This window comes from Schistocerca piceifrons, chromosome X (genome assembly GCF_021461385.2).
Source record: "Schistocerca piceifrons isolate TAMUIC-IGC-003096 chromosome X, iqSchPice1.1, whole genome shotgun sequence".
NCBI classification, from domain to species: domain Eukaryota; kingdom Metazoa; phylum Arthropoda; class Insecta; order Orthoptera; family Acrididae; genus Schistocerca; species Schistocerca piceifrons.
The window spans coordinates 15,041,546-15,057,086 of NC_060149.1; the positions used below are offsets into that span (position 1 = coordinate 15,041,546).

General features: G+C 41.1%; 1 protein-coding gene across 3 annotated transcripts in view; it reads right to left on the reverse strand.

Annotated features, from left to right (window-relative positions):
* Nucleotides 1-15,541, reverse strand: part of LOC124721519 (ER degradation-enhancing alpha-mannosidase-like protein 1) — a 196,410-nt gene that overhangs the window by 41,865 nt on the left and 139,004 nt on the right. For all 3 annotated transcript variants that reach the window (XR_007006345.1, XM_047246537.1, XM_047246538.1), the window contains one exon: nucleotides 2,223-2,393. Coding sequence is in view for 2 of the 3 variants with exons in the window: in XM_047246537.1 (XP_047102493.1) it covers nucleotides 2,223-2,393 (171 nt within the window). In the remaining variant the exon portion in view is untranslated. The remainder of the gene's footprint in view (nucleotides 1-2,222; nucleotides 2,394-15,541) is intronic.

The window sequence follows — 15,541 nt, forward strand, 5'->3', positions numbered from 1 at the left end:
ACAGTGAATTACTGCAGGATACTCCACTCTTCAATTGGCTGCACTGTAGTGTTTTACCTCTTCTACCAGTGTGCTACGGTATTGTGGCATTGAGATTTCAATGTGTACTAGAACAGAAGACATGCAGCCACAAACAAATATAAAATTAATTTCACTTTTCTCTCTTTTTGAGATGATAATCCCTTGTATATTGGCACAACATACTACATAAATGTTGTTCACTTGCTTGGCCAGTCTTTCGTATGTCTTGGATCTATGAATACCTTACAAATTCATTCCAATGAGACTAGTTGCACAGTGTTGCACACTGGTATTTATTTATTTATTCGTGTCAGTAGGTATTTGGGATCCTAGGTATTCGGGATACGTAGTGTTCTCGTGATGTTTCTTCCCAGGTGATTTTGAGGCTCTAGCTGCCTGCCGGTTTTTAAGATGGAAAGTGCAAGTCTGTGCTTTTCCCTCACTCACTGTGCACGCTGGTGACTTTGGTGAAATTATACTATTTCTGTGATCAGTTTCAGAACATGATGTTTTGAGAAGTTGATGTAATTTTATTCTTGTACTTGGGTTGATGACTGCTGACGGTCACAAGCAAACATCACCAACCTATTCTCATATTTCAAGGGGGGGGGGGGGGGGGGGGGGGGAAGCACACTTTAAAGATATTGGATCCAGCAATCAATCATGTGCGAAAATTTTGGCTGTAATTCTGATAGTACACATTTACAATCTACTGAAAGTGCAACTTTTAAACCTGAACATGCATTGTATGTTTGCCCCTCACTCCACCCCCACTGTAGCTGCCTGAGTGAGAAGTATTGTATAGTGGAGTGAATTACTGTTTTGACATTGGTAACATGCATTGTTCATTGTGTCAAAGTGCACGATTTCTAACCTGTAGCATGTGCCAGAGATCTCTTTGCTTTGAACATTTTTATGTTGTGATTCACAAACGTAATTTAAATGAATGAAATGAATTAATGTGTCATTAAATAGTAGCATAGCGAATTATTAACATCAGTGCTGTGCAGTATTTTCTTTGATTTTAAAGCTTGGACTACTACAATGAAGTACAGCTGCAGAAAATCAATACAAGAATACTGTTAAAACAATATTTAACATATATGTGCATGAGGTTAACATATTACCTTCTCATATTTAATTTTTGCAAAGAATAACTTAGTCTTGAATGTTGGGCACATGTGTGCACCTTTCGCCTCTTCTTCCCTCCCCTTCAAAATCCCGTGAATAGGAATACTCCAGTTGTCACTTCACCATAAAGTACTTTGGACTCAGGCATTAGGCAGCTACAATGGGGCAGAATGAGTGACAAATAACTGGAGCACACAAAAAATTATAAGTTGTACTTTCAGAAGGTCGTAACTGCATACTATCATAATTCCTTGTCAGAGTGTGAATATTTTGCCCAATTTATGCAACACTGTATTATTTCCTTGCTTTTCTTTGTCTTCCTGTGTACAGGTTTGTTTTCATTCTTCACAATGTTGTAGCTAACCAGTACAAAATAGCCTTAAGGCAAATTGCAACAGTGGAATTTACACCTGTTTTTAACAGCAATTTGCTGAAATACCACATTAACAATGAGGAAGAGAGATTTTTGCTACCTCACAGCGTCCATCCTGGGACACAGCAAATGGCAGCCACCTCATGGGGCTTACAAGTGTCTGAATCTGTGTTTGTTGTACAATGGGTTTTCCAAACTGGTGGCTGGTCAGTACTACCTGTCATTCATTAGCATGAACTCTGTGGATGCTTCAGAAACAGTTTAGTGTGACAGTGGAACATTGTGTGATAAAGAGAGCAAGGAACTTGAAGTAACTGCATGGTGTGTGAGTGGCAGATACCTTTTTACAAAACCCTCATTGACAAAGTGTGTGTAGGTTGGTGCAAATCAATGATTAGGGGGGCAACCTCTGGGGCATCTGCACAAACCCAGTTGTTTTAGGTTTGCTCAGATATGCAAGGCTTTGACTGAGGCAACATATTTTGTTTTCTGATCAGGTGAACAAAGTGGATTGTATCTACTCATTAAACTAAAGTACTTAGCATACATTTCATTTCAAAATAACATTTCTGTTTCTAGAGGCTTGAGTACATCTCTGCCTAGGTCACACTAGAAGCATGTATATCTGTTTGGATTATACAGTTACACAGCTATGTTCTTTGGAGACACAAGGTCAACAATTTTAACATGGATTTACCTGGTAGAGAAGGTATGTGGACTCAACTAATTCAGGTCGTAAAGGATAAAATGCCATATCAGCAGACATACGCTGCCAGTTCCATCGTTCTGGAAGAACGCCATATAATTTCCAAATGGCATAATACAATGCATGTGAACATATGGCTTCTTCCACATCACCATATAACACCTGGAAATCAAAAAACAAAAAGTCTCTGTTAAGACTGTTGTATACAGACATTTTCGGCTCAATGTAAATGGATAGAGACTATATCTAGTTTCACAAAATTCTGTGCTTGCTGGTACACATAATTATAAATGTCATAATGGATTGTAGACCTAGTTCATTTGCTTGTCTTACACCAGATAAAGGCAGTAATATTATTTGATTATTTCATACAAAATTAAGAAGCTTTCACATGTCCCTAGTATGCTGAGTCTTGTCATTTGTGGCATACTGACCTCTGACATAGTGCGCTATTTGTACAGTTCACTTGAAGAAGGAAAGGAGATTACGGAAGGAAATTGTTCATTTACTTTAAAAAAAAACTGTCTGGCATTTGCCTGAAGAAAATTACAGAAACGATGGAAAGCCTAACTCTACATGGCTGGACAGGGAAATAAACAGCCATCCTTCCAAATAAGAGTCCTGTATCTTTCCACTTTACCATCTCACTCAGTGGTTTGTGCTAGTTCTTTCTATCTGTATGTGTCTTGGATCACATTTACAATATCTCATTATGTCTTGGAACATGTCAATTGATTTACCCATCTCTGTAAGCTGCACACTGACTGCTTACATGACTGGCCTTCACTGTAATCTTAATCTACATTTAAATTTAGCAACTAGGTTTATTCAAAATTTAATTTGTGGAGTAAAAAAAAAAAAAGAAAGTTGCTGAAAAAAAATTTGTTTCAAATGCTTTTGTAACTTTTTTCTCTACCTCGAAATTCACAAGGGAAGCTGTCAACTCTTTCTATGGCTGCATACTGCACTATCTCCTACACAGAAGCAAGTTTAAGTTGTAAATAATGGACGCCAATTTTGTACTTCTGAAAGCCACCCTTATTTCAAATTGTGGCAGATCCTTAATAACTACCCACCCATTAGAGTAAATGTATTTTGTGGGTTGATTTTAGCACACACAGCAGAAAAATAAATGAAGTAAGAAAGAAAGAGAGAAAGAAGAGAGAAATTGCTTATGTGAGGTTTAAGGAAGTACACCTGGCATCACCCTTAGATACAAAGTAAAAATAGCAGATGTGGTCAAGTGTGGTTTTCGCAGCATATAAATCCACACAACAATTGATGGAAAAATTGTAAGTATGCTTTCACAGCCAAAATCAGCAAGGATGATATTGCATTTTACCGGATGGTTATAATTAAATTTTTCCTATTTAACACATTATAACGCGGAAATTAATTACCGTACGAGTAGCAAACTTGACAGCATTAATTTCAAGGATATGGGGATGAGAAATAATGCAGAATTTATTCAATTGAAACACTTAGTGTGTTGCTACAGTACATCATACCATTACATACTGGTACCATTACTGCTACAAAAGGGGCTCAATATGGCGCCCATCAGTGTCCAGAAGTGTCTGAAAGCGCAGGATTGCATTCTCCACAGCAGAACAAAGCATGTCCATAGGCAAGCTGGCTACCTCTCTTGATATGGTGCACTTCAGATAAGCATATGTGCAAATGTACCTCTGGTAAACCCTGTCCTTCAGGTAGCCCCAGAACCAGAAATCACAGGGAGTGAGATCAGGTGACTGTGGCAGCCAAGCATTTGGAAACGGTTGGCTGATGATTCTATCATTTCCAAATATGTTTCAGAGAAACAGGTGAACCTCATGAGCAATGTGCGGTGGGGCCCCATCCTGCATGAAAACAACAGAGTTCAATGCGTCTCTCTTGTAGGGTGGGTATGACATGCTGGCGAAGCATATGGTAGTAACGTTACGAGTCACATTGCACATCACTGATCATTTAGCACGAACCTGTTCAAAAAAGACTGGGTTAATGATGAAAGTAGCCATGAAGCCACACCGTATGGTGACACGTTCACCATACAGAGGAACTTCATGCACAGTGACTGGAGATGAAGATCCCCACATTCGGCAATTCTGTGTGTTCACCTCACCCATCAGAGAAAAATAAGACCCATCTGTCTACAGGATGGTCCAGGGCCAGCCCTTGTCAACTCCAAACCTTGCGAGAAAGTGGAGAGCAAAGTCAGCATGTCGTCGTGCATCCTGTGGTGCATGCTGCTGTACAATATGGATCTTGTACGGATACCATTTGAGAATGGTTCAAAGCACCTTCCGTACAGTGGACCACGGGATGCTCAACTGTCACGACACAGCACGTGCACTGCCTGACGATCGGGAATTGTGCGCAGCATCATCCGCCATAGCAACAGCGATTTCATCAACCACATGTGGTGCAACTGGTCGTTGGCCTCTTCCCGGAGTGAAACCTAATTCTCCAGTTGATTCAAACTTCATCACGCTCCACACAGCATGTGGGGAAAGAGGACCCTTCCGTAATCCTTTCAGCTGGCGACATTCTGTAGATGCAGCTGCAGCATCACTGTTGTTTGATAACAGAGCTTCACCAATAATGCCCAGCTCCTTTTGTCCTACCTCACGTTGACACGTCAACAAGCGCACTGCAACTGGTCAGTTGTGAGAGACTATGAATCACCATGACTTATCATGGTACCTGGTGGCCATAGTTGGAACTGGACGGCACTGTGACGCATGGAAATCATGCACCCCATACTCTGGTCATTAATATTACCACATTTGGTACTTTTACAGTAATTAGTTTCTGTGTTATAAAGTGTTAAACAAGAAAAGTTTAATTATAACCACTCAGTACTCCTTCCACCTTTTAGGTTTCCCTTCTTTCCTTAGGACTGATTTTCCATCAGAGTTCTTGATATTCATACAGCTGCTTCTCTTTTCCTCTAAGGGCTCTTTAATTGTCCTGTAGGTAGTGTATCTTTTCCCCAGTGAAATATATTTCTAAATCCTCACATTTGTTCTCTAGCCATTCCTGCTCACCATTTTGCACTACCTGTCAACTTCATTTTTTAAATATTTGTATTCCCTTATGCCCGTTTTATTTTTAAAATTTCTCCTTTCATCAATTAAATTCAGTATCTCTGTATTAAATAATTTCATCAATTTCTCTCGTGTTATCTAAGGATTTCTACTAGGCTTTGTCTTTTTATCTATTTGATCCTCTGCTGCCTTCATTATTTCAACTCTTAAAGCTACCCAGTCATCATTTATTGTATTCCTTTCCCCTGTTCTAGTCAACTGATGCCTAATGCTTCCTATGAAACTCTCAACAACGTCTGGTTCTTTCAACTTATCCAGATCTTATCTCCTTAATTTCCTACCTTTTTCTCAACTTCTTCAGTTTAAATCTACAGTTCATATAAAAAAAGTGGTCAAATTCCAAATCAGACCCTCGAAGTGTCATACAATTTAAAATCTGGTTCCTAAATATCTGTTGTATGATTATATAATCAATCTGAAACCTTTCAGTGTCTCCAGGTCTCTTTTCCACATATACAATCCTCGATTCTTAAACCCAGTGTTAATGATGATTAGATTATGCTCTGCGCAAAATTCTACCAGGTGGCTTCCTCTTTCATTTCTTTTCCCCAGTCCACATTCACCTACTATTTTTCCATCTCTTCCTTTTCCTCCTATCTAATGCCAGTCCTATAACACAATTAAAATTTTGTCTCTTTAAACTAGCTCGATAATTTCTTTTATCTCATCATATATTTTCTCAATTTCTTCATCATCTGTGGAGCTAGCTGGCATATAAACTTTTACTATTGTGGTAGGCATGGGTTTAATGCCTATCTGTGCTATGGGAATGCATTCACTGTGCCGTTCATAGTAGCTTACCCGCATTCCTATCTCCTTATCCATTATTAAACCCACTCCTGCGTTACCACTATCTGACTTCATATTTATAGCCCTGTATTCACCTGACTGGAAGTCCTGTTCCTCCTGCCACTAAACTTCACTAATTCCCACTACATCTAACTTCAACCCATGTACTTTCCTTTTTAAATTTTCTAACCTACCTGCTCGATTTAGGGATCAACATTCGATGTTCAAATCTGTCAATTGTCAGTTTATTTTCTTCTGATGACGACATCCTCCTGAGTAGTCCCTGCCCAGAGATCTGAAGGGGGGCTATTTTACCTTCAGAATATTTTACCCAAGGGGATGCCATTATCATTTGGTCATACAGTAGTAGAGCTGCATGCCCTCAGGAAAAATTATGGCTATATCTTCCCCTTGCTTTCAGCTGTTCACAGTACCAGCATAGCAAGGCCATTTTGGTTGATATTACATGACCAGATCAGTCAAATGACCAGACTGTTGCCCCACATTACTGAAAAGGCTGCTGCCCCACAATTACTGAAAAGGCTGCTGCCCCTCTTCAGGAACCATATGTTCGCTATCTATTGCTGAGGCACACAAGCCACCCCACTGATAAGGTCCACAGCTCATGGGGAAGCATATTACATTACTGAATGAAAATGTTAAAAATATGCCAACTTATTGATTTCTTTCTTCCAAACTAACTGGAAACTACAAAGGGTCATTCTTCCTTTGGAAGAAAGTTATGTTTTAAGAGTGAACGATTAGTGTAAATGACAGTGACAAATGATCATAGTGTGGGCGTGTAATTTTTTTGTCATTTATGATCCAAGAGAGACTTGAGGCCTATATCCTGAGCCAGCACAGAGTCTATACCTTTGGAAGACTATTATGGAGTCTGCCTGGCATAATATCTCCACATCAAACAACCAATATATGTCACTCGTGACACGTGTCTTGAATACACATAACAATGTCATGATGGTTGAGATTTAAACTTGGATACTGGCACACAATGTGGCTATGAGAAACTGAACACTATCACTTTTTCCTCTTCTGGGCAGCCATCTAGTGGAAACACAGCTAACAGCAATGGCATTTTAATAAGTTCTCTCCAGCTTTAGCACTATCACATTACTGTGCATTAGCAACCCTGGATACAGACGTGTGTGAATGGACAGTATGAAACTATCACCGTTCTAATGAACCATAACAAAAACACTTTACAGTACACAGTGAGTTATAAGGTCAGATCTTGTGAGATACAATGTTCATTCCATACAACCATAATGAGATCAAGGATGTGAATATGTCATAAAAACAAGAATACATAATTAATATTTACAAAAAACTAATATAGTAACATTTCTTCCACATACATTGAGACGTTGGTCAAAGGTAGGTGTGTGTGTGTGTGTGTGTGTGTGTGTGTGTGTGTGTGTGTGTGTGTGTGTGTGTGTGTCGGGGGGGGGGGGGGGCAATCTTTTAAATACATTTATTTGTTTACATGTTATTAAAAAGGCTATTGCAGTCAACCATGTTCAATAACAAGAACAATTTGAAAGGCTGACTTACATAGATCGCATTACTGAAGCTGTGCCAAAGTCAGGTGTTACATAGTGTTTATGTGAGACATACCTACATCAGTTGGTTCTGCTAAGAAATTCATCAATGAAGTGGAAGGAGTATGCCACCAATAAATACATTATGCTTCTTTTAAAATGTCCTTTATTAGTAGCTAAAACATTTTACGGTTGCTGGAAACTCATTCAAAATGTGTGTTCCTGAATAATGAACACTGTTCAGAACAAAGTCAGGACTTCCTGTGTTTGTGAAGACTGATGGTCTTGCCTGCACTGATTCCGTGAACTGAGCAGTTGGTCTGAATGAGGGATAACTACTTACGACTGACTTTAAGGAATTAATACACCAACTCATATTAATCAATAGAATCATTTTTTAAAAGTTGGATTCTGAAACACTTCTCGAATTTTTACCACACACAATTTGCATTAGATTTTTCTGGCCCCGGATAACTTCAAATCTGCTTTAGATGTTACCCCAAAATGGAATGAAAATAAGCAAAGTATGTCAGCTTTTGTTTTTAATTTTTACATCACCTAATTCGTACAACATTCATAGTACAAACATACAGTCTATAGTCTCTCTCTCTCTCTCTCTCTCTCTCTCTCTCTCTCTCTCTGAGAGAGAGAGAGAGAGAGAGAGAGAGAGAGAGAGAGAGAGAGAGTTATGGGTGCTCAATGGTGAGGTTATCAACACCCTTAAAAAAATCTGTAGAAACAAATTTAATTAAAACCTCTAAAATGTTATAAAATAAATAACAGTAAACTTTAAATAAAATTGCACACACACTCTTCCAACCTCACTCACTACCACCCATGCAATCACATTATCAGGTCGATAGACACACAAACAAACACAAACATACACACAAAATTCTAGCTTTCGCAGCCAATGGTTGCTTCGTCAGGAAAGAGGGAAGGAGAGGGAAAGACGAAAGGATGTGGGTTTTAAGGGAGAGGGTAAGGAGTCATTCCAATCCCGGGAGCGGAAAGACTTACCTTAGGGGGAAAAAAGGACGGGTATACACTCGCGCACACACACACATATCCATCCGCACATACACAGACACAAGCAGACATTTGTAAAGGTCTTGTGTGTGTGTGCGCGCGCGTGTATACCCGTCCTTTTTTTCCCCTAAAGTAAGTCTTTCCGCTCCCGGGATTGGAATGACTCCTTACCCTCTCCCTTAAAACCCACATCCTTTCGTCTTTCCCTCTCCTTCCCTCTTTCCTGACGAAGCAACCGTTGGTTGCGAAAGCTAGAATTTTATGTGTATGTTTGTGTGTCTCTCGACCTGCCAGCGCTTTTGTTTGGTAAGTCTCATCATCTTTGTTTTTAGATATATTTTTCCCACGTGGAATGTTTCCCTCTATTATATATATAACCATGGATGATCCAGTCACCCTGGTAACACACTAAAAACTTCTCCCTAAAATTTTAAAGAATATGTTGGTCATTTCACAGAACCATAAATGATTATGATTATGGGTTCAAAGGGACTGAACAGTATTTTAACAGTCTCTTGTTTGACTAGAAATTCAAATAATATAAGAAAAGGAGAACTGTCAGCTCCAGTGTCTGTGATCTTGTGCCCATGGTTGAAGTTATGCATGAAAGTAGTTTAAGTCAGATAGTTAGAAGTGGGATAAAATCCAGGCATCTGAAAACTGTAGTCGGTTGCTGAAGGATACACCAAGATTGGTCATCCTAATAGTCAGTACAACTAAAATGGTGTGAGAAAATGAAGACTAACAACCAGACAGTTAATTAGCTCAAAAAGTATGATAAATAAAATATGTGCATAAAAATCTAAAACTGCATTGCAGTGCAGTGGGGAAAGTAGCTTGGGACCACTATGGACACACACCAAAGCAAGAGGTACAAGCCAACGTCATCCCCAGACACAAAATGTTGAGGTGCATTAAATTTTGTTATGATATCTACTTTCTCTCACAAAATGCACGACTTCAGTAGCTGTGATCATTCACAAGTATTTTGGTTAGGGAAGTAGACAGGTTGATGACTCATCTCAGGCCAACCAGCAGGGCACACACTGTGAGAATATGAGCTGTTCCGACACAGCTACATCAGGGAGGGGGGATTGTTCTTGACATAAAAGGAACTTGGAGGAAAGTTTGATGTGGCTCATACATTGTCATCACAGTGAGATGGCATCCTTCCAAGAGGCTTGGAGAGGAGTAGGCCACACCTTGCTGGTCCCAATTTAATGTCCTAGTTGCAGTCGTAGGTCTGTGCCTCATACTCTGAGTTCAAGTTCATCTCCTGTGGTTGCTTCTTTATCTAATTTGTCAGTAGTTCATTTCCCGAAATACCATGTAGTTTGATGTCCACATGAATGTTATGGTGGTTCCAGAGCTGTAGAGATAAACTAGCAGGTCTTGGATGTTAGCAACCAGAAAGTTTCTGGGTAGTGTGACATACCAAGTTGGGATCTTTCTACTTCCTCTCTTGTATTGCCATCTGCCTCATTAAATTCATTTTTATTTTCATTTTTGCCTGATTACCATTAACATGCATGAGTATAATCTGCATTTCCATAAAAGAAAAATGTGGCCCTCAGTTTTAAAGAATATAACACCAGGCCTAATTTTGTGTATGTAATTAATTTCCTAATTTATTATTTTACTACAAATCATTACAGGGGAAATCAGTAATTATTTCATGACAGATTATTGTTGAGTTATAAAGAAACATAAATTCTGTTTTAGTTACAGACATTTGGAAGAAGAACTACTAGGATTCTTGAAGTATTTATTTGGCTCTATTAGCAAAGCCAGCCCTTAATTCCAAAATAATTACCAGGTTGTCAAAAAAAATTGTATAACTGTATCTGTTAATTTCAATATTTAAACAAATAATTTAGCCTATCCTTTCTGTTAGAAGGAACTGTTGAAAAGAAGGAATTTTTCGATGTATTCAGTTAATTGAATGAGTTACGTTTTAATAGTAATTTCTGTAACTTAAAACATCTAACAATGTGTAGTTTCAGCGCCTATTATTGTGAGGATATATAGACGCCCGATTTTTGGACCCAAGACAGTCAGTCCATGGCCGAACAACAACTTAACAGTGGAATAAGTTTAACACAAATAGGCCATGTGTTAGTACAATTAATGACAATGTCTGTCTAATTTATTTGAGTGTCCCACGTACCACATTATTCTGCAAGAACTGTGAACTGTGTGGTTAGGTTTTTACTGCTCATAGATGTTCAACAGCAAACTATTATAGCAGTATGCTGATGTTGCCTGCAACCTATTAACGAGGCTTATCAACATTTGCCAATAGTGAACTGGCCATATAATTGTGTAATATTGGGGGATTGTGAACAGTGAAAGTAAATAACTGTTAAATGCAATTGTGCAACTGTCAGCTACATCATTTACAGTTGTCAGTCTTTAACTTCCACCCCCCCCCCCCCAATTTTTCAGCTAGTATAACAATGTAGTATGTCAACACCAAGGACTATCAACGAAGAAATAAAGCGGTCTAACATTGCAGTAGCACTGAGAGGTGTCTTGTAAGCAGTTCACAGAGCTGCTGCAAACCAAGAAGCTATTTGTTGCATGAATTTTAATGTATTGCAGAGCCCACAATATGGCAACCAACTCTGCAGTGTGTACATGGCATGCAATCAGCAGAGAATACTTTTTGTATCCCCTTTGTGTGTGCAAAAGCATAACCAACCATGTCGTCCACTTTCGACCCATCTGTCTCGGTGCATCTTGAATTGGGGTACTTTTGCCAACTGAACAGAATAAGCACCTGAGAAAGGCGGAGTCAGGATTTTTCTTAGAGCCATGGAAGAGGTCCATTCAAATCACAGGACTGAGTACACACCACTGGGGAGGGGTGGGGGTTGTGAGGTAATGGGCGAGTTGGGGCGCCCTGAAAATATTCTAAGTTCAGAGTTGGCATGGGGCCATTCGGCAGGCCGAGCTTGTCGGTGGCCACGTTGTGCTGGACATTGGCCGGTGGAAGAAGGGTAGCCCCAGCGCATAGTCCAGGCCGACCGCGTGGCTGGGAACTCCACACTGACGCTGTGACGAGGACTGTGCTTTGTGTTGATGAAGAAGAGGCCAAAGATGGCGGACTTTGTGAAACCATAATAGCAGACATTTCACAGCACATGTAGAATTTAATAATAGCCAGAGGAATCATGATACCTTAAAAAGAAACATGTACATTACCATTATTTGTATGACAATTCTGATGGTGTAATCAGATTTTCAATATCTTTATTAGCTTAAAAGTTTAGTATCTGACTGTAAATTATACAAGTACACCCAGCAATGGATTTCCAAAATCTAAATGGTTGATCCGATTTTGTTGATCGACATGTCTTTAGAAAGCTGTTAGTGTAAACCTAAATTGGTATTAATTACAGGCATGTAACTTGAATAGTACACGAGTTATTGGAGGTCAAGTGGCTGATTATTATTAATTGCTTCAGGCCAAAAGTACTCCTCAGTTACACGAAAAAACAGTAGCAGCAAGCTTATAAATATATTTATTCAGCTATGTCTTTGTTTATATCCGATATATACTACTCGTGAAGAAATTGGTTAATATTTACTTTGTTTTAGAAAGCACAGACATTATGCTACTGGTTTACCCTTTGTTTCCATTCCTTTGATATATGTTTATTTGATTTGTTTATGTATTTAATAATGTGAGTTAAAGCATGTTTATGGTCCAGCCGTAGGAATATTTATTTAATTCAAGTTATTTAAATGTAAATCCAATATTTCGTATGTGTTTCCATATGTTTGCGAGTGAGCGTTGGCTTGGAGACACGGCGGGAGCGCTGTAGCCAATCACAGTGCTCGTTACTATGGTGGGCGACTACAGTGAATGGAGAGACTGGATGGTAGTGGGGGATGGTGGGGGGGCATCGGGTCACGGAGAGCCAGAGAAGTGCTGGACAGGAAGCAGCGACAGTCGGTCGCAGGAACTACGTGGAGAGTGGAGCAGTTTGCGCGTGGTCGCGGGAGAAAGAAATACACTCCTGGAAATGGAAAAAAGAACACATTGACACCGGTGTGTCAGACCCACCATACTTGCTCCGGACACTGCGAGAGGGCTGTACAAGCAATGATCACACGCACGGCACAGCGGACACACCAGGAACCGTGGTGTTGGCCGTCGAATGGCGCTAGCTGCGCAGCATTTGTGCACCGCCGCCGTCAGTGTCAGCCAGTTTACCGTGGCATACGGAGCTCCATCGCAGTCTTTAACACTGGTAGCATGCCGCGACAGCGTGGACGTGAACCGTATGTGCAGTTGACAGACTTTGAGCGAGGGCGTATAGTGGGCATGCGGGAGGCCGGGTGGACATACCGCCGAATTGCTCAACACGTGGGGCGTGAGGTGTCCACAGTACATCGATGTTGTCGCCAGTGGTCTGCGGAAGGTGCACGTGCCCGTCGACCTGGGACCGGACCGCAGCGACGCACGGATGCACGCCAAGACCGTAGGATCCTACGCAGTGCCGTAGGGGACTGCACCGCCACTTCCCAGGAAATTAGGGACACTGTTGCTCCTGAGGTATCGGCGAGGACCACTCGCAACCATCTCCATGAAGCTGGGCTACGGTCCCGCACACCGTTGGGCCGTCTTCCGCTCACGCCCCAACATCGTGCAGCCCGCCTCCAGTGGTGTCGCGACAGGCGTGAATGGAGGGACGAATGGAGACGTGTCGTCTTCAGCGATGAGAGTCGCTTCTGCCTTGGTGCCAATGATGGTCGTATGCGTGTTTGGCGCCGTGCAGGTGAGCGCCACAATCAGGACTGCATACGACCGAGGCACACAGGGCCAACACCCGGTATCATGGTGTGGGGAGCTATCTCCTACACTGGCCGTACACCACTGGTGATCGTCGAGGGGACACTGAATAGTGCACGGTACATCCAAACCGTCATCGAACCCATCGTTCTACCATTCCTAGACCGGCAAGGGACCTTGCTGTTCCAACAGGACAATGCACGTCCGCATGTATCCCGTGCCACCCAACGTGCTCTAGAAGGTGTAAGTCAACTACCCTGGCCAGCAAGATCTCCGGATCTGTCCCCCATTGAGCATGTTTGGGACTGGATGAAGCGTCGTCTCACGCGGTCTGCACGTCCAGCACAAACGCTGGTCCAACTGAGGCGCCAGGTGGAAACGGCATGGCAAGCCGTTCCACAGGACTACATCCAGCATCTCTACGATCATCTCCATGGGAGAACAGCAGCCTGCATTGCTGCGAAAGGTGGATATACACTGTACTAGTGCCGACATTGTGCATGCTCTGTTGCCTGTGTCTATGTGCCTGTGGTTCTGTCAGTGTGATCATGTGATGTATCTGACCCCAGGAATGTGTCAATAAAGTTTCCCCTTCCTGGGACAATGAATTCACGGTGTTCTTATTTCAATTTCCAGGAGTGTATTACGTAGTGCCAACTTGTCCACTTGTGAGATTTCTGTGGCTTCTGCAGTGAAGACGTTGTATGCGTTTAGAAGTGAATATCTTGCGAGCTATGTTGTTGTTCATAACTAATTACGTGAAGTAGGAATCTATTGTTTCACTGTTATTCAACTCAGATTTTATTTAATTGCTGCACCATCGACACCAATAAGTGTTTTGCAGTAATAAACGGCATTCTAAAAGGTACTTCTGCTATCGTACTCATCATTTAAAGTCATTAATAATAGTACCTGCTGGTTTTATTTAATTGCAATCTTTCATTTGAAAATTTTTATGTCACATTCAAAATTCACAATTGACAAGTGACAGGAATCTTCAACCATTCGATTCATGTGTATATTCATATTGTATACTGTAGACTCGGCAGTATTTGGCTTGTAACGTGGCAACTATGTATCCCAACCCCTAGACAATGAAACCAGCCAAAACATTCAATATTTCAACTCTGAGTCAGAGGGTACGTAGTTGAGGGCCACACAATTTTTTAATTTATAGCCTGCAGGGTGTATTATATGTATACACGTAAAAGGGAGCAGCTGGAGGTCCTTGCACAGAGCGTCCAGTCATGCACATGCTGGTCTGCCCATTTTTAGGTGGTTTGTAAACAGTCTGAACTGTTGACTGTGGAACAGAGTTGACTGACATGGATTGGTTATGCATCTGGGATACATCTGGTAACCATGTTAACTTACTGGTAAAAAAAAAGGCCTAAAAATGGAAAGTTACAACTTAAAGTAACTGGTTACTAAGGTAATGCTTTGGGTGAGGATGCACAGTGCTGATTTAACAAAAGTGCACGACGTGAGTTATCGTGAGAGAAAATATATATCCATTTCATCACCCAATTATGTACTTTCTGTACGGACCCCTGAAGTTGGCTTCTCAGCAGTGCACTATGACAGGGCTATAACACAGGTGGAGATCATCCAAATACAGTGACAGTGAGTTTGTGGGTCTCACTGCAGTCATGATACCATTGATTGTGATGGTAAAGAGGGTCACACTCAGAACCGGTCCATGAGGAATCTATGTTTCATGTACATATTGGCTGCTGAGGGCTGAACCTATCTGGGCACGGAACAGTTGGAGGGGTAGGAAATTCTGAATAAAAATGGGTAAGTAACCACAAAAACCCCACTCATGCAAAGCAGACAGGATGTGATGTCGTCAGGCGATATTTTACCCCTTTTGCTGTCCAAAAAACCCGCAAATCAGGTGTTGACTGTGTGCAAAAGCAATGCGCACTGCAGATTCCAGGTGAATTACTTGGTCTGTGGTGGATCAGAGTGCCTGAAACATACTTTAAATTGTGTTAAATGTCCTTTGGCTTCCCGGCACCAAAACAG